This window comes from Belonocnema kinseyi, chromosome 2 (genome assembly GCF_010883055.1).
Source record: "Belonocnema kinseyi isolate 2016_QV_RU_SX_M_011 chromosome 2, B_treatae_v1, whole genome shotgun sequence".
In the NCBI taxonomy this organism is placed as follows: Eukaryota; Metazoa; Arthropoda; class Insecta; order Hymenoptera; family Cynipidae; genus Belonocnema; species Belonocnema kinseyi.
In genome coordinates, this window is record NC_046658.1 from 130,344,786 (window position 1) to 130,370,213 (window position 25,428).

Consider the following 25,428-nt stretch of genomic DNA (forward strand, 5'->3'; position numbering starts at 1 on the left):
AAATTTGATGGTTTGGGTGAAATAAAAGATAATAACGCACGCAGTGAATATATTTTATTGTTATATATTGTATACTATAGTATACCCAAAAGGTAGACAACAATACAATCATTGCGTAGGCGCATATAGTGTAAATAGGTATAATAATAATTATTACAATTATACTGACTGAAGTTAAATTAATATTAATCTGTTAATTATATTCATTCAAGACTGGCGAAAACAAGACGTACACAACATATTTCACAACGACTCGACAATTCACAATTAACTCAAATCGCAATCCTTATTCATTAACCCCGTAATTTCCTCTCCGAATATTAAATATCTTCAATTTTGACTAGCACGTACGTGTGTGTAGCACAGGGTCACCGAACGCCTCTCTTGTGTAAAATAATTCAATTTTCGTTTCCTAACTCTCGAAATCCAATTTTCCCTCTCAGAAAAGAGGAGGAAGAAGAAAAAGGATTAATTATCCTTTGACGTCCGAGAAAATCAATATGGGATAAAAAAGAACAACAGAAGTTGCTTTTTAACTATCGGACAAATTATTATTGAAAGCTAGCTTGACGCCATCTATCGGCTGCTTCTTACCTAACCTAGATAAGATGAAATGTCGAAGTGTCGGTCCGCAAACTAACTTACACCGACATCTGTTAAAACATTATGTACAGAAATAAAAACATTAATTTGCAATAAAAAAATATTGAGGTAATTTAATGAAATAAAATGTATCCTATCCCTTAAGTTGGACCAAATTACATGCATTATAAAAAATTAGATCAAGATCGGTTAAGTAGTTTCGGAGTTTAGTGGTGACAAACATCATGACACGGGATTTTTATGGATTTTCCAATAATTGTAGGTTTACTGTAGGTAATTCTTATTTTTTAGAAATGTTTTTTTAGTTATTACTAGTAGAATTAGGCAGGGTGTCCGAGAACTTTATTTTAACTTCTTTTAAAAATTTTAAAGCCGAATCTTTTATAAACGGAATAAAACAGTTATTTCTGATAAAAATTTTCAATTTATTAATTTATTTTAAGTCAAAAAAGAAAAGTCTTTTCTGCTGTAAAAGATAGCTTTAAAAAAAAAGAATTTTCAAACTCAAAATAGAAATGGGCTACAAAAAATTATCATACTTTATATTTCAAACAAAAGGATGAAATTCATAAAAAAAAAAGAATTTTCAATCAAAAAAGAAACGTAGGTTGAACAAAATTGTTGAACCTTCAAGCCAAGATGAATTTTCAAACAATAAACATGAAATTTCAGATCCAGAAAATTATTTATTTACAAAAAATTACGAAACAGTTAAAATTTTAATTAAAGGCATGAACTAACAAACTGATTCAACCAAATATTTCAAATAAAATAGTTGCACACATCAGCAAAGAAGATTAAATTTTAACCAAAAAGTGTCATTATCATCAAAAAAATTACATTTCTGCCAAAACAGAGAATTTTTTTAATCAAAAAGATCAAATTTGAACAAACCAGTTGAGTTTTCCGTTCAAAAATATTTAAATTGACGTTTCGATATCGAAATATGAATTTTTAAGGCAGAAATAAGTTTCTGTGTAACAAATTGAATTTTTAATCGAAAAAGATGAATTTTTAACCAAAAAGGATGACTTTTTAACAAAATTGTTGAAGTCTCTTTCAAACAGTTGCATTTTTTCCAAAACAGATACAATTTTTCCTAAAACAGATTAATTTTTATTTAAAATATATTTTTTTAAGATTTGAATATTCATTAAAAAAAGATTCCATTCAGATGATTTTTTAAAGTCAAAATATGAATTTTTTAACAAACAAAAAAAAGATGAAATTTGTCCTAAAACAGAGGAATTTTTAATAAAAACGACCAATTTTCTTTTTAAAGTTCAATTCTCAATCAAATAGTTGCATTTTTATTCATGAAAGATGAATTTTCTCTTCAACCAGATGAATTTTTACGTGAAAAAAGAACAAATTTTCAAAAAATACTGCAATTTTCGTCCAGAAAGGATTTTAGTTCTTTTTTAAACCCCAATATATTAAATTTAAATACAAGGTAAATTTTTTTCTAAAATAGTTCAATTTTCAACAAAACAGTTGCTTTTTTGTCCAAAAAATTAAAAATACTACTAAAATAGGTTAACTTCAAAATCAATAAGACAAATTTTCAGAAAAAATATTTTCCATTAAAAAAATTCAGTTGACTTATCAGCAACAAAACATTAATTTTAAACAAAAAGTTAAATTCTACGAAAAGAGTTGAATTTTTTAAGCAAAATGACGAGATTCTACAAAACAGTTGAATTTTTAACCCAAATGGATATCTTTAGGATAATTTCAAAAATTTTCCAACAAATAATCAAATTTAGAACTAAAAAGATAATCTTCAGTTGAAAGTCTTGCCAATTTGCAAAAATTACGTAGAATCCAAAAGTCAGTCTACCAGTGCTACCAATTTTGGGAACTTGTAGAACTGCGCTTGCGTCGTGCCGGTACGCCCGGATTGGTTACTGTTGGCGCGCTGATTTTGAATAGTATAAATATTTAAATTTAATATTTATAATAAATACTGATTTGAAAATGCAGAAAAAGTAGTTTTAAATTCTAAAACAAGAGTTTAGAGTGGCAGATATAAAATAATTAGATTTTAAATAAAAGGACGTAATAAATTCTGAGTTCCGAGGAAAAAAACATTTTTTCGCAATCATTAATTTCGTCTCTCCCAAGGTTCTTGATAATTTTTTTTTATTTCCAACAGTGTGACTTAATATAAAGCCAGTAAAATCACCCAAAATAAATTAAGAATATATTATTAAGAATTAAGAATATATCTTAAATATTTCAGAATAATTTCGAAGAAAGGGCGCCAATTTTAAAATAGATATAATAAAAAACAGAAATTATGGATACTAATATTGTCATAATTTCATAAGAAAAATTTAATTTTATTTTAGAATTTTTCCCTAAAATTATCACAATATGCCATAGAATTTCGTTTTTAATTCCTAAGTTTTTATTAGATCATTTTAATTCTTATCTCATTCTTTATTTCATAAGTTCCTTTATTTTTATACCTTTTCTACAATGTAAAATTTTATCCATCAGTTCCTCAGATGATAAAAATACAAAGTTTTCAAAACGTCGTGAAAATTTTTAATAAAAGCTTGTCCGATAGAGTTAGAAGCCACTTTGGTTCTTTTTTGTCCAGTAAGAAAAAGGAAATTGATATTGTCGTACTTATTCGATTATTAATTGACTGCTGACAATCACTCTCGTAAAACTGATCTTGGTTGATGTAGCGAGCCTCCGGCCCTCCAGGAGAGTGATTTTGAATGGCAAGAACACAATTCATCAAATCAATTCTGTGATGCTTTTCAAAGAGTTCCACTATCCTATTTTAATCTACTTTTCTACTCGTAAATAAACCTCTCTTAGATTCTTTCCTTTCCCTTTTCCATCTATCTCAGTCACTCGGGCTTTCCGATTAATGAAAACTTAGTACTACTCTTCTTAAGGCTTTAGTGTTATGTACAAGTTATAAACATTCTCGAATATCGACATTTACGATAATAATATAATAACAATATTGGCTTGCAACAATTAACATTCTTGATATACTCGAATAGTCTCTTATGTATCGTGGTAGACGTCATTTAATTCGAGTCCTTAATTTTGTTTAAGGACTGTAATTTCATTCCTACCTTCATTTTTCGAAATCTGCTTCATATGAAATAAAATCATACAATTTCCGTTAGCCTGTAAGAGATTCTCGTCTGAGGAAAAAGTTTTGTCCATCCAATTGTATCATCGATTTTCGGTTATGGGATCTGCTCTCCTGGTGAAGAAATATTGCTATCTACGGAAAACTGTAGATAATAACTTTCTTCACGAGGCCGGCAACAATGGGACTTGGATTTTTATTTTATTTGAATATGTTTATTCCACACTCCACCGAAATGGCCAGCTTTTGCTCCCAAAAATAGGGGCGATAGTAGCATATATTTCCCGCAAACCGCATTAGCGGGGCGAAATTAAAATCAGCGGCGCGAAAGTTAAATCAGCGTGGCGAAAGTAAAATCAGCGGCGCGAAATTGAAATCAGCGGCGCGAAATTAAAATCAGCGGGGCGAAAGTAAAATCAGCGGGGCGAAAGTAAAATCAGCGGGGCGAAAATAAAAATTGGTCGATCAAAATGCGAGGCGCGAACAAAGCCATAGAAAAATTCCTCGGACCCGTTTTCAGGGCCAAAAGGTGGCCACGACCAAGAGTGGACTAAAATACTATATGCAACACGGGACGAAAGTAGATTTTTCCCTCGGATAATTAATGCCTCAGTTTGTCTAGATTATGTTCACTCTCTAGTTTTGAATACTTTAGGAAAACTTCTAAAATGTTTCATTTTCTGATCCTAATTAACGATTTTGCGACTTACTGAAGAATTATATGGTAGTGGTAGTAGCTTTGGTACCCAATAATTTAATAATAGCTACTGTAGACAACGGGGTAATACCTAACTGTTGATACCACTATTCAGAAATAATCATCGACGATAAACTAACTAAAAGAAGAGACTAAATTTAAGAGTTATCTGAGCTCGATTGTTAACTTTTGCATTGGGGCTCGCTCAGACAATGTTCGCTTTCACATGAGCATTGCCCATCATTACTTTATTGACGAAATTTACAATAGCCACAGAAGGTTGTTCGGGTTCCAATTCTGCAAAGATGTGGCACTGGTTGTCGGATTTGTGAGCCGGTTTTCTTGCCACAAATCCAAAACAGCGGCTGAAATATTTTAAGATAATAATTAATAATTGCAAGAGACAAAAGCCTCAAGAAAATATATTATAGAAACAATTATAAAAATAAAAATCATTGCATAAAACTGAGTGGCCGTTTTAATAAAAAAAAAAAAACAAATGCCCGGTTTTTTCCCGGTTGGCAAACAATTTTCGCGGTTAAACTGCCAAATTAAACAATTTTAACGTTTATAAAATATATTCTCACGAGCTCACGAGCATGGTCACGAGCTCACGAGCACGCATATGCTCGACCTTTATGTGCTTTGAGAATTTAATGAGTATTTATAATTATTTTGAATTAGGATTTCAAAAATGGTATTTTTTTATCTTTATTAATGATAATTGTATTATTTATATTTCGCGGAAAAATGTATCGATGGCGTAATAGATATGAATTTTTAATGAATTTTTAACTAAAATTATGAATCCTCAAGCAAAAATATGATTTTAATCAAATAATTAGTTGAATTTTTAACACAAAAGATTAATTATCTACAAACAAACAAAAACTCATTATCAACAAAGAATATGAATATTCATATGAAAAAGATCAATATTCAACCAAAATTAGAATAGTTAAAATGTTAGAAAGATCAATTTTCAACTCAAAGAAACGAATTGTCAACTAAATAGTTTTTTTTTTATTTAAAAAAATTTTTTTCACCAAAACATATAAGAATGAAATTTCCAGTTAAAACAATCAGTGTTCAACTTGTAAAAATGAATTCTTAACAAAATAATTCAATTTTAAACCCAAAAGGTGAATTTCTTACCAAAATAAACAAATTTTTAACAGAATACATGAATTTGCAAAGAAATATTAAAAATTTTTAAGTAATTTTGAAGCAAAAAGAGAAATTAGTCACCAAGAAGCTCAAATATTCTCCCACAAATTCAAATAAAAATATAAATTTGCAAGCTAAAATGGAATAGTTACATCTTCATTTGAGAAAATTAATTCTTATATAAAAGAACTGAATTTTCCGGCAAAGGAATTAATTTTTATTCACAGTTATGAATTTTCAACCAAAAATATGATTTTTTGACGAAATAGTGGAATTTTCCACCCAAAAGATAATTTTTCTATACATAAAAAAACTAATTTTTATTACAAATTTGTTTCAACTGAATAAATAAATTCTTGAACAAAAATAGAATGATTAATTTTGTACAAAACAGAACATTATTTAACGAAAAAGGTCAAACTTCTATTTAAAAAAAGTAGATTTTCCAAAAAAATTGGTATAATTAAACTCAATTATCAACGAAAATAATCAATCTTGAACTAAAAAAATTTAATTTATTAACAAACACAAGAATTTTTATTTCAAATATCAATGTTCTACAAAAAATAACATTCTTAAATTTTCAGCTTATAATAAAATGAATTTTCAACCTAAAAGGAAACAAATGTTCCACAAAATAGTTAAATTTTCAACCACAGAAATTAATTTATAACCATAAAGATAAAGTTTTAACTGATAAGAGTACTCTCCTACTAAAAAAGGACGGATTTCAAACAAACAGTTGAATTTTCACCTAAAACAGATACATTTTCAACTAAAAATGGAATAGTCAAATTTTCAGAAAAAAATTCATTTTCAATGTAATGAATTCTTTTTTTTTTTTAATTTTAAAACTGATTGTTATATCTTTTTTGTATTAGAATTCATTAAAAATTAATTTCCATTACTTTAGACTTATCTTGCCATTTAAATGGTACGCCCTTTCCAATTTCAATCGATACATTTTCCCGCGAAATTTAAATGGTAAAGTTATCATTAATAAACATAAAAAAATAGGATTTTTGAAATCCTAATTCAAAATGCTTCGGAATGCTCTTTAAATTCTCAAAGCAGATAAAAGTTGAAAATTTATCTATTTGATCTTTTTGGTACAAATTAATTTCTATTTTTAAAAATTTTACAATTTTGTTAAAATTTCGTTTGCTTTTTGGTTGAAAATTTATTTCACTAATTTAAAATTGAAGTATTTTATTTTTGGTAGAAAATTCATGTATTGGGTTATAAATTAAATTTCTTTAGTTAAAGATTTGTCATTTTAGTTGAAAGTTTACTTTAACTATTTCATTTTTTGTGGAAAATTTACCTTTTTCGCTAGAAATGTAATCCTTTTCTCTATAAAATTTTCTGTTTTGTAGAAAACTTAACAATTATATTTTTGTTATGAATTGTTTTCTTTGGTTGGAACAAAACATCTAGTTAAAAATTCATTTTTTTTATAAAAAATTCATTTTTTGTGTTGAATATTTCACTATTTGGTCAAAAATTCATCACTGTGATCAATTTTTTTTGTTTTTTAAACTGAAAAATCGTTTATTTTTAGATAAAAATTAATTTTTTAGCTGAATACATTTTTGCTACAAAATTTATATATTTAGTTGAAAGCTAATTAATTTTGCTGGAAACTAGTTTTTTTCTTTGTTTACAATATACATTTATAACTGCAAATTAAAATATTCAAAGTTTGGTTTGTAAATTTATATTTTTTAGTCAAAAATTTATATATTTTATTGAAACTGTATCTTTGTGGGTTAAAAGTTCACATTTGGGATTTCAAATTAAATTATTTTTTTGAGAATTATTTCTTTTTGGTTGAAAATTAATTGTTTTAATTAAAAATATAATTATTCTATTTTTGGGTGAAAAATTTATTTGTTATTTTTGAACATTTAATTTTCTAACATTTGAACTATTCTAATTTTTCCTGAAAATTAATATTTCATAGATGAAAATTCATGTACTTTGTTAAAAAGGAGTCTTTTTTGGTAGAAAGTTAATCTTGAGGTGGAAAATTTAACTAATTATTTAAAAAATCATATGTTTGTTTAAGATTCATCATTTTAGTCCAAAAAAATCCTTCCTCAGCCTCGAAATTAATTTTTTTAATTTGAAAACTCAACTAAGAAGTGTTTAAAATATATTGAGAAACGAATTTTGTTTTTCATTAATATTATTAATCTTTTAGGTGTATGGTTTGTTTTAAACCTAAAAGAATTTAGAAATTGGAATTTGGTAGCAACCCTGAGAAAGGCACTATTTAATGCGAATAATATGATTTCCATTACTTGGACTTCATTTTATTTCTAGAAGTCCCAGCCACGAATTGCTGTGGCTCAGTTATACTACGTTAAATTTATATTATACTAAGATTGGCGCCATCTATTGGCTGCTTATCCAAGCTAGATAACGTGAAATGTCGATCCACAAACTTACACCGACATCTTTTAGAAAATTATGAAGTACACAAATAAAAATATTTAATTTGCAATAAAAACATATCGGGGTAATTAAATGAAATAAAAAGTATTCTATCCTTTAAGTTGAACCAAATTACATAAAATATACAAAATTTCATTAAGATCGGTTCAGTAGTTTCGGAGTTTTGTGGTGACAAACATCGTGACACGGGATTCTCATATATATAGAAGTTTCAAACTTAGCGCCCTTTTTAGTTTGAAGAACTAGAGTTCTGAGCTGGTTATATTACTTTGAGAACAGTAACGAGAATGAGAATATTACCGAGAATATAACCGAGAAATAAATTCTCTAAAAATTTATGAGGATCTCAGAAATTATTTTAATTAATAGAAAACTGCATTTTTTAGTTAATTTTTCGGTTGAAAATTCAGCTTTTTTAACAAAGTTTATCTTTTTTATTTTAAAGTTTATGTTTTAGCAGAAATTTATTCTTTTTATTTAAAATTTATATTTTGGTGTTGAAAAATGAACTAAAATATTTTCTGGATGAAAGTTCCAATTTTAGAAAAAAAAGTTTTTTATTAGAAATTAATTTGTTTTAGTATAAAATTGATCTTTTTTGGATAAAAATGCAACTGTTTGGTAGAGAATTTAAATATATTGTTAAAATTCATCCTTTTTAGATAAAAAAAGTCGTCTTTTTGGATTAAAAATCCAATTTTTTTCGTAGAAACTTATTTTCGTGTTACAAAAATTCAATTTGTGATGTTACTGATTTAACTGGAATCTTTTTAGGATGATAACTCAACTTTTTTATATTAAAAAATTCTTCTTCTTTAAGTTAAATTCCATATTTTTTTATAAAAATGCAACTATTTGCTAGAGAATTCAACAATTTTGTTAAAAAGTCATCCTTTTAGGTTAAAAATTTGTCTTTTTGGATTGAAAATTCAATTTTTCTGGTAGAAAATTATTTCTAGTTAAAAAATTCATAGTTTGATCCTGAAAACTTGACTAAAATCTTTTTCAATAGAAAGATCAAATATTTTTTTGAAAATTTATCTTTTTGATTTAAAACTTCATCTGTTCTAGAAGAAATTTCATTTTTTGTATGAAATGCAACTTTTTGGTTAAACATCTTTCTTCTTTGCTTGTTAATTCAACTAATTTGTTTAAAAAATTTGGTTCAATCGCTTTGTTAAGAAATCACTTTCTTTGTTCAAGATTTATATTTTAAGTTGAAAAGTTATCTCGTTGGTTAAAAGTTTAATTATCTTGTTATAAACTAATCTTTTTTAGTTGAAAAATAAACTACTTGGATCAAAGTTAAACTACATTGTGAAATTTTTTTTTATTGAAGGCTTATGTCTGGTTGAAAATGTAACTGTTTAGTTGGAAAATACTTCTTTTTTTTTGTTCAGAATTCATTTTTTAACAGAAAATGTAACTTTTCAACTTTTTTTAAGGTTGACATTTTTTAGCTAAAAATTCGAGTTTTTTGTTGTTGTAGAAAATAATTTTTTAGTTTTAAAATTCCTTTTTTTGCGTAAAAATGCATCAGTTTCGTGGAAAATTATTTTTTGTTTAAAAATTGCATTTTTGTAAAGAATATTTGTCTTTTTGTTTGACGGTTCAATAATTTAGATAAACTTTTATTTATTTTTCGAGTAAATAAGTCGTATAATCTAACGATGTCTTTACGATATTGCAAAGGCACCGAAACGACATGGACATACGATGTCGTAAAGTTGTCGTAACGATGTCGTAAAGAAGTCGCCAAACTGAAAAATTTAAATTTGTACATCAAACACTGTTTTATTCCGCTTATAAAATATTCTATGGTAAAAATATCATAAGATTAAAATGCTGTTATTTGAATATTAACAATCGAAACGAAAAATCATAGAATTTTAAAAATGTCACGTGTATTGATTAAGTAATGTGAGGAAATTGAATTTTGAGGTTAGAGTTTCAGTCTAACAGTGTTGAATAATTAATGAGCTACTTCTTTGGGTATTTTAAATTCCTGAATATGTTTGAGCTAGAAAATAACTTATTTTCGACCATTGATATAACCTGAACAATTAACATATTGTTAAAAAAATAAATTCCTAGATTCTTTTAAATTCTCATAAATTCTGTCATATTCTTGGTTAAATAACCGGAACATCAATTCTCGGGAATTTAAGAACTCTATTCAGAACACTACTTACTGTGCGCTAAGAGCTCGTCCAGATTCCTCGCTGACGAAATTCCAAGTACGTTCGTCGGGATCAAGGCCACAGTAGCTAATATTATTCGTCGGATAATGTCTGCGGAAGAAAAGTTTGCGGGCGTTATCAGTCAAAGTGATGCCCTGTGTGGAGACCTTGAAGTGCACGATGGTTGCAATCGGTACGGGCTTCTGATCGAACAACATTGCGATTGTCTTTTTGATAGCCTGAGGTCCGGTTAGTGACTCAGTATCCAACGTGAACAAATAGAGCACGTTGCAAGCTGAAATGAAACATTTTCCTATGAGAAATTTGAATTTCTGGCTACATTTTCAAAGGGGGAGGGTCGGTAAGGCCGGTTTTTGGCCTAATTTATTTTTGGACCAAAAATCTGAAAAAATCATGGTAGTATCTTATAAGTATCCCGAGTCGATTGCACGCTAAACGGACTACCCTCCACCCCCACCACCCCTACAAATATAGGAAACACCACTACCCACCAACTGTATTTTCGAGAGATTGGACACTCTTAAACATGTATTCTAAGGTTAGCTCGCGTTTAGTATGGTTTTCGGGGTCACCGAATACAAATCTGGCGTCCTTTGACTTTTATCGCGTCAGTTTCAAGGTCATTGGAAGGTCAAATCGATAAAAAAACGCTGAAAAAATAAAAAAAAATATGTTATAGGTTTTCGCGGTCGTTGATTACGAACCTGCCATCCATTGACCTCTGTCGCATCAGGATCAAGGTCATTTGAAGTTCAAATCGAGAAAAAACGGTAGAAAAAAAAATACGTTATAGTTTTTTTGGATCGCTGATTCTGAATTTGATATCCGTTGACCTCTATCCCAATCAGCGACCCTAAAAACCTATAACATATTTTCTTAAATTTTTTACAGTTTTTTCTCGATTTGACCTTCAAATGACCTTCAAATTACCTTGAACCTGAAGCGATAGAGTCAACGGATGCCAGATTCGTAATTAGTGACTCCAAAAATCTATAACGTATTTTTTGTATTTTTTTACCGTTTTCTCTCGATTTGACCTTCCAATGACCTTGAACCTGACGCGATAAAAGTCAAAGGACGCCAGATTTGTATTGGGCGACCCCGAAAACCATAGTAAACCCGAGCTAACCTCAGAATACATGTTTAAGAGTGTCAAATCTCTCGAAAATACAGTTGGTGGGTAGTGGTGTTTCCTATATTTGTAGGGGGGTGGGGTGGCTGGGAGGTGGAGAGTAGTCCGTTTAGCGTGCAATAGACTCGGGATACTTATAAGATACTACCATGATTTTTTCAGATTTTTTGGTCCAAAAATAAATTAGGCCAAAAACCGGCCTTACCGACCCTCCCCCTTCGTCAATTCACTTCCACTGCTGCTAATTATCCACTGATGTATTTTTTCCAGCCAGCTTTTATCTACTAATTCTTTTTCTAAAAAGCAAATTACACAAGAGCGCCAATATAAGAACGACTGATTAAGTCCTTCCTAGCAGTGCTAAGGTACTATATCATATGGGAATATGCAAGCTGCTATCTTGGTTCCCCGCCAAATTCAAAATCGCTAACTTGATATCGAATTACATAAATACATTCACATGATATAGATTATTTATTTTAAAATTATACTGAAGGATTGTTATCAAAACATAAATTATAAATAAAATTACATGTAACATAATATATGGAATTTTTAAATTAGACTAAATATTTTTTTATCCCACACATTTACCAAAAAATAGTTCTTTCGTGCGCTAAAATTATAATAATATGATTTATTAAATAAATAGCAACAAATCATAAAATAATAAAAGACTATAGGTAAAACATTAATACAATCCCATCATAGGTCTTTTTTATTTGCGTGCGTCGTTCTGTAGAAAAACGGGTTCCTAACCTTACTTTCTTCTGGATTTTATTTTGCTTTGATATATCAAAAAAATTCTCATAGGCAATTTAATTCCATATAAACATAGTTTTCAGACCCCATATTATTGAATTAAATTGTTATAGGCATAAATAAATAACTACTTTGCATAATCTTGAATTTAAATTCGCTTTCCATTTGTCGCGTCTACAACTTATGATCCCCATTGACAACAAGGGGGTGTTTCCACTGCACTGTCCAATGCAAAAAATTTGTCACGAGAGTTGAAAACGGCCGTGCGGCGGCGCTAGTAGTAACTTTGTTCTACAAAATCATACAGTCCCATAGGAAAAATGCATGCAAATTACAAAATAAATATGAAAAATCCTTTAAAATCCTTTTTTTTCATAGTGTAGAGTCAGGTAGTAAATGAGACTTATTTACTTACGTATTATTTTCTTTAATATAGGAAAAAGCGACATAATTGACAAAATTCAAACAAACAAAAAAATTTCTGGAATATTCAGAACTTATAAAAAATAATTTAAAAATTAATAACAAATGCACAAATGAATTTTAAAAATTGCCAGAAATATATATTATTGTCAAATTATAAAATTTTCCAAATTTTAAATAATGACAAGATCTTTAATTGACAAAAAATAAAATCCAGAATTTGAAAATATCCGAAACTAAAATTCAGCAAGTTTAAAACCGAAATTTAAAACTGCTGAACATAATTCATTGATTATTAAGTTATGAGCTATTTATGAAATTATAAATAATGCAAAAGATGTAATTATTCATTATTTAATAATTTATTAATTATTTTCGGTAAATTTTAAATTTCGTCAAACTTAAATTTCAGGAATAGAAATATTTATGCGAATTTAACAATTCATTTATTTTATAATTCGGTCATTTATTTTCTTGCTAATTTATGATTTTGTTATTAATTTTTTCGTTATTTTTTGTTAGTTCCGGATATTCAAACACTTTTAAATATGGTGAAGAACTAATTTGTTTCTATATTTCCGTTTCCAAATATATTGCTACTATATAATAAATATAATTATTATATCTATAGATGATAAACAAGGAATATGATAAATCCTTAAATATTGTTTTCTATAACAATGAAATAACGAACTCTTAAATGTGATATTTTTTTAATCACTTAGAATTTTTAACGAAGCTAGAATATTCAAAAATTTGTATGTCACTCTTAAAGAAATACCATTCACGAATATTTTTTTTATCTTTGACAACACTGAAATTAATCGAAAATTATTTTTCGAAGTGCTATAATAAATCTAAAATCTTTTTAAATAATCTTTTCAAATTAATTTCTCGAAATAAAAAATTATTTTCATTTTTCTTAGGAACCTGGAAAAATGTTTTTCATTTTCGTGAAACTTTACAAAATTCTTAAATAATCTTTACAAGTTTTAATTATTTTTGAATCGTGTCGAAACTTTTGAATATCTCTTAAACTTATTCAAATTTTTTCCAAAATTATGAAATATGGAAAAATATTGCTTCAAAATCTTTTACACATTTTAAAGATTTTAGGAAATAATTCAAAATGTTCGTGATCTTTTTTCGATTTTCTCTTGAAACTCCTTACAAAATAACCATTAAAAAATTTCTCGTGAAATTTAACAACTTTAAATTTTTTTTTAAATTGTCTTAAAGTCGTCCATATTCCTTTAACCCACATTTTAAAATCTTTAAAAAATAAAAAAAAGTTCATAATTACAATCTGATTTTCATACTGGAGCGATAATTAATGGAAAAGATTCGATAAAAAACAGAAAAACACTATTAGAAAAATCCACCGTGTCATTTTCACAATAATTACATAAATAAACCGGTTTCTTTATATTTTTTTCAGAGTTTGTAACGGCTCAATATGATAAGACATATAACAGTCAAAACAACTAGAACAAAGTTACTACTAGCGCCGCCGCATGGCCATTTTCAACTCTCGGTGACAGGAGACTGAGTGACAGTCTTTCTCTTTGTCCTAGTGGAAAACAGTAAAGTTTGAGTCCATCCTCGCTACTATTTTTACCAAACGGTACCAAAACGGTTCCCAAACGGTTCAGCACATAGGCACGCAGGCACACTTTTTTCGTTTAAAAAAGTCCAGTCTTTAATTCTGATTTGATTTTTAATTTTTTTTTTTAATTAAAGTTTCATAAATCCTGAAGAACTTGGCGATCCTAACTTTTGTCTCGTCTATTTGTTGATTAATAATTTTTTCACTTAAAGTATGGAAAAACTGAAATTTTCTATATAATAATTTTTTATGTTTTAATAACTAATTAGGTAAACTTTATATTGTCTTAAATGAACGTTTAGGAACGTGGAATATAAATAGTATTTTTATTATTCCATTTGTTTGTTATACACAAATTTTAAGAACAAATTAGCAACTAGTCTTATTATCACTAAAAAGGTTTATTTTCACATTTAATTACAAAACTAATTAAAAATTTTATAATTACCATTGTTTTAAACAATTAGTGTGGCAAAATATTAAAATTTTAGATTTTTGAAATCCTTAAAATAATAAATATTTAATAAAATATAATAATTTTAATCTTTTAGACTGTTGGGTGAAGTGACTGCTAGTCACAAAAATATTCGAGAAGTTAACAATAACCATTGTTATAAATAATTCTCGTGACAAAATATTTAAATTTAAAGTTTTATGCAATTTTAATTTTCTTTAATCGCTATAATGGGTACGATTATTGCTAAAAAATATACCTTGATAATATTTAGTAGAATATAAAAACAATTTAGATAAACTAATCCCATTCTGTTCATCAAAGAAAATTTTAATTTAATAAAACCATAAGTTTTAATATTTTGTCACAAGATGTGTTAATAAAAGTGGTTATTTTTAACTTTTCGAATATTTTTTTGACTAGCAGTCATTCCTCAAAAAACTAAAAAGATTTCCCATACAAAAAAAATTGAATGCGAAAAAGCCAAAATTTTGAATTTATTTATCTAATTTGGTTATAAAAATCTATATTATTTTATTTTATTAGATATTATTAGATATTTATTATTGTAAGGAATACCTGAAGTCTTTCTGTCGATTATAGGAAACTATAATTTGAAAAATCTCCAATTTTAATATTTTTCCACAGGCATTGTTTATAAAAATGGTTATTATAACCTTTTTAATTAGTTTTGTAATTAAATGTCATTCCTACATTAATATGAAGAAGTTTCAGCAATAACAAAAAGTTTCTAGCGATAATAATACTATTTGTCAATTTGTTCTTTAAATTTCTTTATAACAAATAAATTAAATTATTAAAAAATTACTTGTATTCTACGAGTCCCTTAAAATTCATTTAATTCAATATAAAGATTTCCTGATCAGTTATGAAAGCGTGAAAAATTGTTATGTATAAAATTTCAGTTTATTCCATACTTTCAGCGGAAAAATTATTAATAAACAAATAGAGGAGACAACATTTCGGAACGGTAATCTCTTTAGAATTTAATGAACTTTGATTTTTTTAAATTATAAATCAGAGCAAAATTGAAGACTCCGGAAGCGTCACCACCAGTTTACTGCAGGCTTATTTAGTCGCAAGGCCAGTGCGAGGGAACCTCCGAAACTGCTCTTATATTGGCGTTCTAGTGTATAATGCAAGTTCTCCTCATCCAGGATGCCTAATCAAATCCTGGACAAAAATTCTCCTGACAATTCCAGGATTTTTTCAGATATTTTAGATTTTTCAGGTAAAATTTTTGACTTTACTATATTATTATATTTAATTCTAACTGCTTCAAACCCCTAAAATTTCAAATAAAATGAATGAATTTTCAAAAAGATAGATTCATTTTTAACCAAATAGTTAAATTTACAAATAGAAAGAGTAATTTTCAATCAAAAAGATTAATTTACTACAAAACAAAACGATTTATTAAAAGAAAAACATGAATTATCACCTAAAAAAGAACAATTTTCAACCAAATTGTTGAATTTCGAATAAAAAGATAAATTTTTAGAGAAACTGACGAATTTTCAAATTAAATGATGAATCTTTAACTGAAATAGTTGAATGTTAAGCCAAAAAGATGAATTTTTAACATAAAAGAACACTTTTTAACAAAAGGATGGTTTTTAAATAAAATACATGAATTTTAATTTAAAAATTGCATATTAACTATTCAATTGAAAAAAGTTAACATTCAATAAAAAAGATAAATATTTAAATAAAACGATAAAATATTTAATTGGAAGAGTCAAATTTTCAGTTAAAATAATAATTTTTTAACTAGAATGGTCGAATTTTAAACAAAAAACATTAATTTTCAATTAAAATAATGATTTTTTAAAAGCTAAAATCTAACTGAAATCTTTGGGAGATCATTAAACTCTTGCTAAAATCTTTTTAAAATATTTGAAAATCTTTGCAAAATATCAAAAATATTTTTTAAATTTCTTTTAATATATGTGAAATAATTCTAATCTTTGTGAAATATTTTTAATCCATCCAAAATCTTTGTTTAATTTTTCTAATGTTTAGGAAATCATTGAAATCCTTGTGAACTCTAGGAAATCTATCTCAAATTTTTGTGAAATAATTAAAATCTTTGTAAAATATTCGAAATATTAAAAAAAAATTCGCGAAATATTTGTGAAATCTTTTAAATCTTTTTGCACTCTTAGGAATCAATCTGAAATCTTTGCGAAATATTTCAAATATTGTAAAAATATTATATATTTGTGTGATTATTGAAATCTTCGTGAAACATTCTGAAAATTATTCAAATCTTTGTATAATTTTTCTAAAATCCTGGCCAATCTTTACAACAAATTTTTAAAATATTTGAGAAATTATTGAAATCTTTGTGAAACCTTTGGGAAATCATTGAAGTCTTTGCACACCGTTCGAAATCCAGCTGAGATTTTTGTGACATAATTGAAATCTTTGAGCAATCTTTGAGAAATAATTGATAATTTTTGTGAAATTTGTAAAATTTTGAAAAAAATGATTGAATTAGTGTTTATAAAATCTTATAAATCTGTGCTCAACATTTTAAATCTTTGGGAAATTATTAAAATCTTGTTGCAATCTTTGCGAAATCTTTGGCATTATGAATATCATACATGTATTTATCATTTTCAATCATTTATTACTTGATATTTATTGTTTTTTTATTATTTATAAATTATGTACAATGTTTACTTTGCATAATCTTATTATACTATCTATAAAGTCTTCCTTTTATTATTATAAGTCTGCCTCTTGCAATAAAAAAAATATTGCCGTAATTGAATGAGATAAAAAGTATCCTATCCTTTAAGTTGGACCAGATTACACGCAATATACCAAACTTCATCAAGATCGGTTAAGAAGTTTCGGAGTTTGGTGGCGACAAACATGAATGTGGAAATTACTCACCAGCTCCTTGCGCCAAAAGCTGTTGCGCACTATTTGTTCCTGGAGAGTCGAGTGCCCTGGCAGCAGCGTCCGGTTCCGGAAGTAGCAACTGGCAGGGCAGAGCCATTGCCATCAAGCTGTGCTGATAAACCAAAGCGGAAAGAGAACTGAAGACTGGCTCATTGGCGCATCCTTTGAGTCTCACTCCCCGGGATGTTGGCTCAATCAGGAAATGCCTCACGAGTTCACTAGTTGGGTCTCGAGGACTACTTGGGGCTCCAGGAGGTGGAGTTGCCACTTTCAGGGCAAGACCGAAGGCTCCAGGGAACGAATTACTGTCTCGGACTACAAACGTACCTGGCGTTGCATCTTTAAGCATTGCTATTGCTGCAATGAAAATCAAATCGTTTACTGTAAATTCAATATTGAAATCTGCTGAATTTAATTATGCTCTGTCTGAATAATTCAGAAATTATAAGACTCCCCAGGGGCACAAAATTTGGCGACGTCTTTACTGCATCGTTACGAAATCTTTACGATAACTTTACGATATGTCCAATTCTGAGACAATAATAAATATCGTTGAGGATCTTTTATATTCCAACATAAGTCATAAAAGTAAATTTTTTTTAGTATTTTTGAAGTTCCTTTTAATTAATTACCACTACCTTTTTTTTTTGTTCTGACAAGTTATACATTTAGTAAAAAATAGTTTAAAATACTCAAAATCTGTGAAGGAACTGCTGCCAAATTCGCCATTTTTTTGTTTTTCAAAATTTTCCGCATAAATTCCCAGTGGGCACAAAATTTGGCGACGTCATTACGACATCGTTACGACATATTTACGACAACTTTACGACATCCTACGTCCATGTCGTTAAGGTCTCTTTACGATATCGCAAATAAGTCGTATGATCTGACGATGTCTTTACGATATTGCAAAGGCACCGAAACGACATGGACATAGGATATCGTAAAGTTGTCGTAAAGGTGCCCTAACGATGTCGTAAAGTTGTCGCCAAATTATGTGCATATTTATGGTCAGGAATAAAATTCATAACTTGTTTAGCGATTTTATTCAATAAGTTATGAATATTTTAATGTCCCGCATTTGGACGAATTTTTGACGAAGTCTCAGTTTCGGAAAGTTGGATGTGAGTTGCGCAATTGGGTTTCCATTACTGACCCGGTCATTGTCGCCGTGTTTTTAATTGAATTCCGCAGTATTGTGTTAGTGACACATTAAAAACATTGTTTATAAGACGCATGCTTGCCATTCAATTCATTATTTATTCTAAAAAAGTTGTTCAAAGTAGTTTATTGAAACCTCCAATTCTAACCTCAAAGTTTGTCAATTGCTTAGGTAAATAATGTAATAGTAACTCATAAATTAAATTTTTCAATAAAAATTAGTAAATAGGTATTAAAATGTAATATTAAATATTACAGATAATTCTGAGATTATTATTATCTATTTACTTTTTTAAAATAAATTAAGTAAATAAACTTTTCTCTTAAAAATGTATATTTTCGAATTAAAAATATAAATGATTTGAAGAAGACTCGTCTTTTCAAATTGAAAATTTAACATTTTGCTTTAATTTTTTTTCCTTTTTTGACTGAAAAATATTTTTTTATTAATATTTAAACGTTTTTGTTGAGGCTTTAACAATTTTATTTTTAAAAATTTTTTAATTAATTCAACTGTTTTCAATTTGTAATTAAAATATTTTTTGGTTAAAGTATCAACTATTTATTTTTTGATCAGAATTCACCTTTTTTGGTTAACATACTACTTCAATTTTCTAACAAATTGTTGAATTTTAAAATAAAAAAGACTAGTTTTCTAGCAAAAAGTTTAATTTTAATAAAAAATGTAATTATTGATATTTCAACCAAAAATGTTTCAATTGTAAATCAAAACAATTAAATTCATTGAGAAAACATTTTATTTATTTAAAAAATAAACAAATTTTCACCCAAGCAGTTCGACTGGTAACCAAAACAGATTAAATTTCTACCAAAATAGATGATTTGACAACCAAATAAGATTTTTCATTAAAAAAAGAAAAAATATTTTTTGGTTTAAAACTATTTTTTCTGAAAATTTATATTTTTTATTAAAAAGTTGATCTTTTTTAGTAGGAAAATTGCACCTTTTTTGGATGAAAGTTCAACTGCTCGTTTGAAAATTCAACTGATTTTTGGAAAGTTTCTCTTTTTGATTGAAAATTTAACTATTTCTTAGAAACTTTACTTTTCCTTAAAATTAAATATTTTGGTGTTAAAGAGGAACTGACACCTTTTCTGAATGAAAATTCATTTATAGAATTGAATTTTTCTAAAATTAACAATTTATCTGTTTTAAGCGAAATTTTATCTTTCTTGGACAAAAATGCAACTATTTGGTTTAAAATTAATATATTTCGTAAAAAAGTCATCGTTTTTGGTTGAAAATTCTACTGTTTTGTTGAAAATTTACTTTTAGTTTAAAACTTATATTTGTTGGTTGAAAAATGAACTGAAATCTTTTTTAGATAAATATTTATCTACGTTTTTCCATTTGTTTTTTCACATAAAAAGGTATTTGTTTTGAGAAAAATTTCATCCTTTTTCAATAAAAGTGCAACTATTTGGTAGAGAATTCAACAATTCTGTTAAAAAGTCATTTTCGTTATTTTTAAAAATTGGACTTTTGAATGGAAAATTCAATGTTTGTTATACCAAATTATTTCTTGTTTAAAAATTCATATTTCGATCGTGAAAAGTCAGTCAAAATTTTTTTTAACCGAAAATTCAAATTTTTTTAAATTGATCTTTTTCATTAAAAAATTAATATTCTTTAGTAGATTTAAAAAAATAAAAATTCAACATTGTGGTTAAAAATGATTCTTTTTTGTTTGAGTATTCAACTATTTTCTTTTAAAGATTTGGTTGAATCATTCTGATAAAAAATCATTTTTGTTGAGATTTAAATTGTTAGTTCAAAATTCATGTATTTATTTGAAAATTTAACTATTTTGTTGAAAATTGATCTTTTTTAATTGAAAATTCAACCACGTTGGTAAAAGTTAAACTACATTGTTACAAATTAATTTTTTGTCTCTGGGTGAAAATTTAACCAAAATTTAACTGTTCAGTGGAAAAGTCTTCTATTTTTTTCAACTAAATAGTTGAATTTTCACAAAAAAAAAGAATAATTTTAATTTGAAAATGTATACAAGATATTTTAAATAAAAGCATTTTTATTCAATGAAAAACGGGATGTTGTTCAAACAAAATAAAGAATTTTCCACAAAACTGTTGCATTTTAAATCCACGAAGACGAATTTTATACAAAACAGTTAAATTTGTAACCAAACAAGATGATTTTTAACCAAATAGTACAATTTTCGAGCTAAAAACCGAATTTCCAACCAAGATGATTAATTTTCTACAAAAAAAAAAGATTAAAAAAATGGAATCCTTTATTAAAATAAAATAATTTTCATCCAAGAAAGAATTCTGATACAAACACGATATTTAAAGCAAGAAAGAAACGAAATTTGAAATTAAATTTTTAAATTTGGAAAAAATAAATAACTTCAAGGAAATTATAGTTGTTAGGTAAAAAATAAAGATAAGCTTTAACTGAAAAATATTATCGCAGACTTTTTGACCAAAAATAAATACCTTTTAAGCAAAAATAGTTGGATTTTTTATTTTAATTATTTTATTGAAAGTTTTATAATTTTCAGGAAGATTTTAAAATCGAGTCGCCGGGGCAGTTTTGAACTTAAAATTTTAAAACCGCATTCCGAGAAAAATGTATCTAAATTTCGCAATTTCCATACGCGTGCATATTACATTTTTTAATTAAATGTAAAATTTATGCAATTCGGGTCACTTCCAGGACATATGACCTTGAGATTTACCAGAATGACCAGAAATCAGGATAAAAATTTACGAAACAATAGTTTTTGGAATCACGAGATGTTCCTCTATTCGTCTCATGTCATGTGACCACTTTTCAGTGAAGCGCAACCACCTGAGTCACCTAAACCACCTTTAAACTTGAATTCAATTAAAAAACTTATCACCATTAACTTTCCGTGTCATATCCATGGTTCCGAACATGAATTATCAATTTTTTTGGCAATATTTAATGCACAATCTTGGTTCAGTGCGTTCCGTCATCCTAAAATGTGACGCGTACGTCATTGTACGTTAACGAAACTGCGTTTTTTGACAATAGGCAACAGAAGTTAGAGCACAAGGTCGGATACTTTTTAGATATACCTCCTACAATGGATTAAGTAGGCCCGTTCCGAGCTCGATTCCTTGCGGAACTTTAAATATTTTGATAGTTTCACCGAAATATAAAGTTCCAATAAATAAGTTTAAATATATTTGAATATTATGTACGAAATAACTCACCCTGCTCTCGGGATATATTTGGTTTATACCAAATCTTGCTGGTATCGCGAACAAATTTGACGTTAACATCCGCTACTTCTTGAGGTTCCGTATTTGAATGAATACTAGAACGTCTCGATCCGTAATACTGAACCATTGGAGATAAGTGACCTCCACTGTTAATGGAGTTGTACGATGTTGCAGACTGCAACCAGAGACGAAAACATAAGTTCAGAGCTTTAAAAACTCTTGACTTTTGCATTCAAATAAACAGAAACTAGTTTAAACTAATTCTGTATAAATTAAGAAAATTGAAAAATGGCGGTAAATTATCAGGAGAGGCATAGCGGGCTAGTATTTATTTTAAATATTCCCAGTGGGCACAAGCCCATGAAAATTCCAAGAACGTCCTTGGATCATTCTTAGGACATCCTATGTCAGCACATCAATAGAATACTTTTTTCGTGCTAATATTTTAATAATTTCAGGATAAATTCACAAAGACTTTAAAACCATTAAAATTAAATTCTAAAGGATTATAATGAATTGGAACTAATTTAACCCACAAACGGTACACAGGTGCGAATTTGCACCTGAAGTTTTTTTCATTTTGTTGGAATTTACGTAAACACAGCTTAAGCGGATTATCCCTGGATATTGAATATATATATATATATAATTTTAAATATGTGTGATATATTGAATTACGTAGAATTTAGTACATTTAAAAGTATTTAAATCAATTTAAAAAATTAAAGAGAATTCTAAAGGACTCAAGGTGCATTCCAGAAAATAATTTCAAATCTTTTCAAATATTTGAAACGCAACTAATTTTTAACCAAATATATTATTAATGACTAAAAAACAATTCGGGTTAAATTTAAAAGAATTCAACTGATTAGAAAAACTGTTTAAAGTTGAAAAAAATCGATCTGCTGCAGTAAAATTTGAGTGAATTTAGAACAATTTAAAGTAAAGGATAAGAATTAGGTAAAATTTATAAAACATCAAAATTAATTTTAAAAACAACTAAGTAAATTTAAAACAATTCAAAAATATGAAAAGATTTAAAAGAATTCGTTTAAATATATAAAGATGTAAGATGAGTTTTCGAGACTAAGATAAATTGAACAAACATTTTTTTTTAATCTATGGAATTGATTAAAATTGAGCTAATTTAGAAGAATTCAAAAGGATTTGAACAAATTCAGGGTGAGTTCGAAAAATATATAAAAAATAGCTTGAAATCTATTGAAATAAATAAATAAAATAAATAATAAATATCTAAAAAAGAATTCTAAGAATCTTTTAAAATTCCCTAATATATTAAAAAACCTTTGATATCTTTTGAAATCCCTTGAAACTTTTTAAAGCCTTCGAAAATTCTCGGGAATTTTTTACTATATGCTCAAGTATTTAAAATGCTTCGAAATCCCAATGAATTACTAAAATAATTTAAAGAATTATCTTTAATTTTTTAAAACGACCTAAAATATTTTTAAAACAGCTTTAAATCTTTTGAAATTTCTTAAAGCTTTTAAAAATGACAAAGATAAAAAAACACTAAAATATGTAATTGATTCTCAGGATAATTTAAACAAAAACTTTTTTTAATCGTTAGATGTACGGAAAATTAAGGAAATTTAAAAGATTTCAAGTGAATTAAAACCTGTTTTAAAAATTTAGTCATTTAAAAAAAAACTGAATTTTTTCCAATTTCTGAAAAGCTGAAAAATACCTAAACTCTCGCGAATAAATTCTTTATAAGCCAGTAAAATATTATAAAATCCCATGAAATGCAAAGATATCTCCTGAAACCGTGAAAAACATATTAAAATATCTTGAGAGCTTTAAAATCTCGTAAAATCATTGAAAACCTCAAATATCTTTTAAACTATCTTCAAACTTTTTAAGTAGTGATTAACGCATGAGTTAATTTATTTTAAAAAATGACTAAAAAGAGATTTGAGAAAAAAGTGATCAATATTGATAGTTACTTTTTAGTGAAATTCCCTGTTTTTGCTATTTTAAAAATGTACACAAAACCGTCAATATACCAAGAACGTTCCTAGGACGTCCTATGTCAGCACAATGAACTTGTCCAATACGTCTATTCTCCTAAAGACGTCTAATATCCAAAAGTTGTCTATCGGATATTTTTAGGACATTAGACATCTCATAGACAATAATTGTGCTGACATAGGACGTCCTAGGAACGTGCCGAGGACGTTTGTGTTATTTTTATTGTTTTGTGCCTACTGGGATTCAAAAAGGGTACCATGTGGACCTAATTTAAAAAAGGGTATATTAGGGACCTTAAATGAATGCAGGATACAATAGGGAATATACGGACGGGTCTGTGAGACCTGCAACTCTACACCAGATAAAAATTAGACAGCTTGAAAAAGAGTGACAAATTTGCACGGTCGAAACAGTGGGCAAAAAAATAAGGATGCTCAAGAGATGTCCTTGGGACATCTCTAAGACGTTTTTTTGGAACATGTCTTTTGGAAATCTTAGGGACGCTCTTAAGACGTCTAATGTCAGTATGAAAAATGTCCCGAAAACGTCCTATGTCTTTAGGACGTCTTTTGGACATTGGACGTATTAGAAATGTTGATTGTGCCGAGATAGGACGTCCTAGGAACATCCCCAGGACGTTCCCGAGATGTTCAAGGTTAAACCAAAACTTAAGTAAGACTCTGTGTGGGAAATATTTGACATTTATTACACAATTGGTTGGAACCTACCTTAGGGCTTTGAGGAAATTCGATGTGGGTTGGAGTACCCGGACTGCGGCTGATGGTATGCAATTGCGATCCTGTCGATTCAACGAGTGGAGAGACGGGCCGGTCCTTGCTACAAGTACCAGAAATATTCATATCAAATAAGAATCTGGAAGCGGACGGAACAAGTATCCATACATATTACAGAGTGACACGAAAATCGTGCAGCGGTGCGACTAGGCTTGTGAAGAAACACTGTAAGTGCGTTTACGTATACATTTATGGATAATTATGCAATCACGAGGAATAGCGCAAAATAGAAAGCTTGAACGCGCAACAAATTTCCTTGTCAATAGACAATTGACAAATTTCAAATAGAAGAGATGAGATTGCGAAATTACACATTGATAGAAGCAGACAGTCTGCCCGTTTGAATAGAAAGTATATTTACACTCTTAAGTACACTTCTGAGAATTATTTTTATTCCACACTCGACCGAAATGACCACGTTTGGCCCCTAAAAATAAGAGTGAAAGTAGCATATATTTCCCGCTAACCGCATTTTCTGGGCGAAAGTAAAATTTGGGGATCGAAAGTAAAATCAGCGGGGCGAAAGTAAAATAAGTGAGGCGAAAGTAAAATTTGCGGTGTGAAAGTAAAATCAGAGGAGCGAAAATAAAATTTTCGGGGCGAAAGTAAAATCATCGGGGCGAAAGTAAAATTTACGGGGCGAGAGTAAAATCAGCGGGGCGAAAGTCAAATCAGCGGGGTGAAAGTCAAATTTGC

General features: G+C 28.0%; 1 protein-coding gene across 6 annotated transcripts in view; it reads right to left on the reverse strand.

Moving 5' to 3' along the window:
* Positions 1 to 3,048: 3,048 nt before the first annotated feature.
* Positions 3,049 to 25,428, reverse strand: part of LOC117168125 (tensin-3) — a 639,780-nt gene continuing 617,400 nt past the window's right edge. For 5 of the 6 annotated variants that reach the window (XM_033353537.1, XM_033353534.1, XM_033353533.1 and 2 more), the window contains 5 exons: positions 24,667 to 24,775; positions 21,938 to 22,121; positions 17,543 to 17,908; positions 10,235 to 10,517; positions 4,624 to 4,783 (listed from right to left, as the gene is read on the reverse strand). In XM_033353537.1, coding sequence (XP_033209428.1) covers positions 4,624 to 4,783; positions 10,235 to 10,517; positions 17,543 to 17,908; positions 21,938 to 22,121; positions 24,667 to 24,775 — 1,102 coding nt within the window. Of the gene's footprint in view, positions 4,784 to 10,234; positions 10,518 to 17,542; positions 17,909 to 21,937; positions 22,122 to 24,666; positions 24,776 to 25,428 lie in introns of all 6 variants that reach the window. The other variant, XM_033353532.1, reaches the window with a different exon arrangement.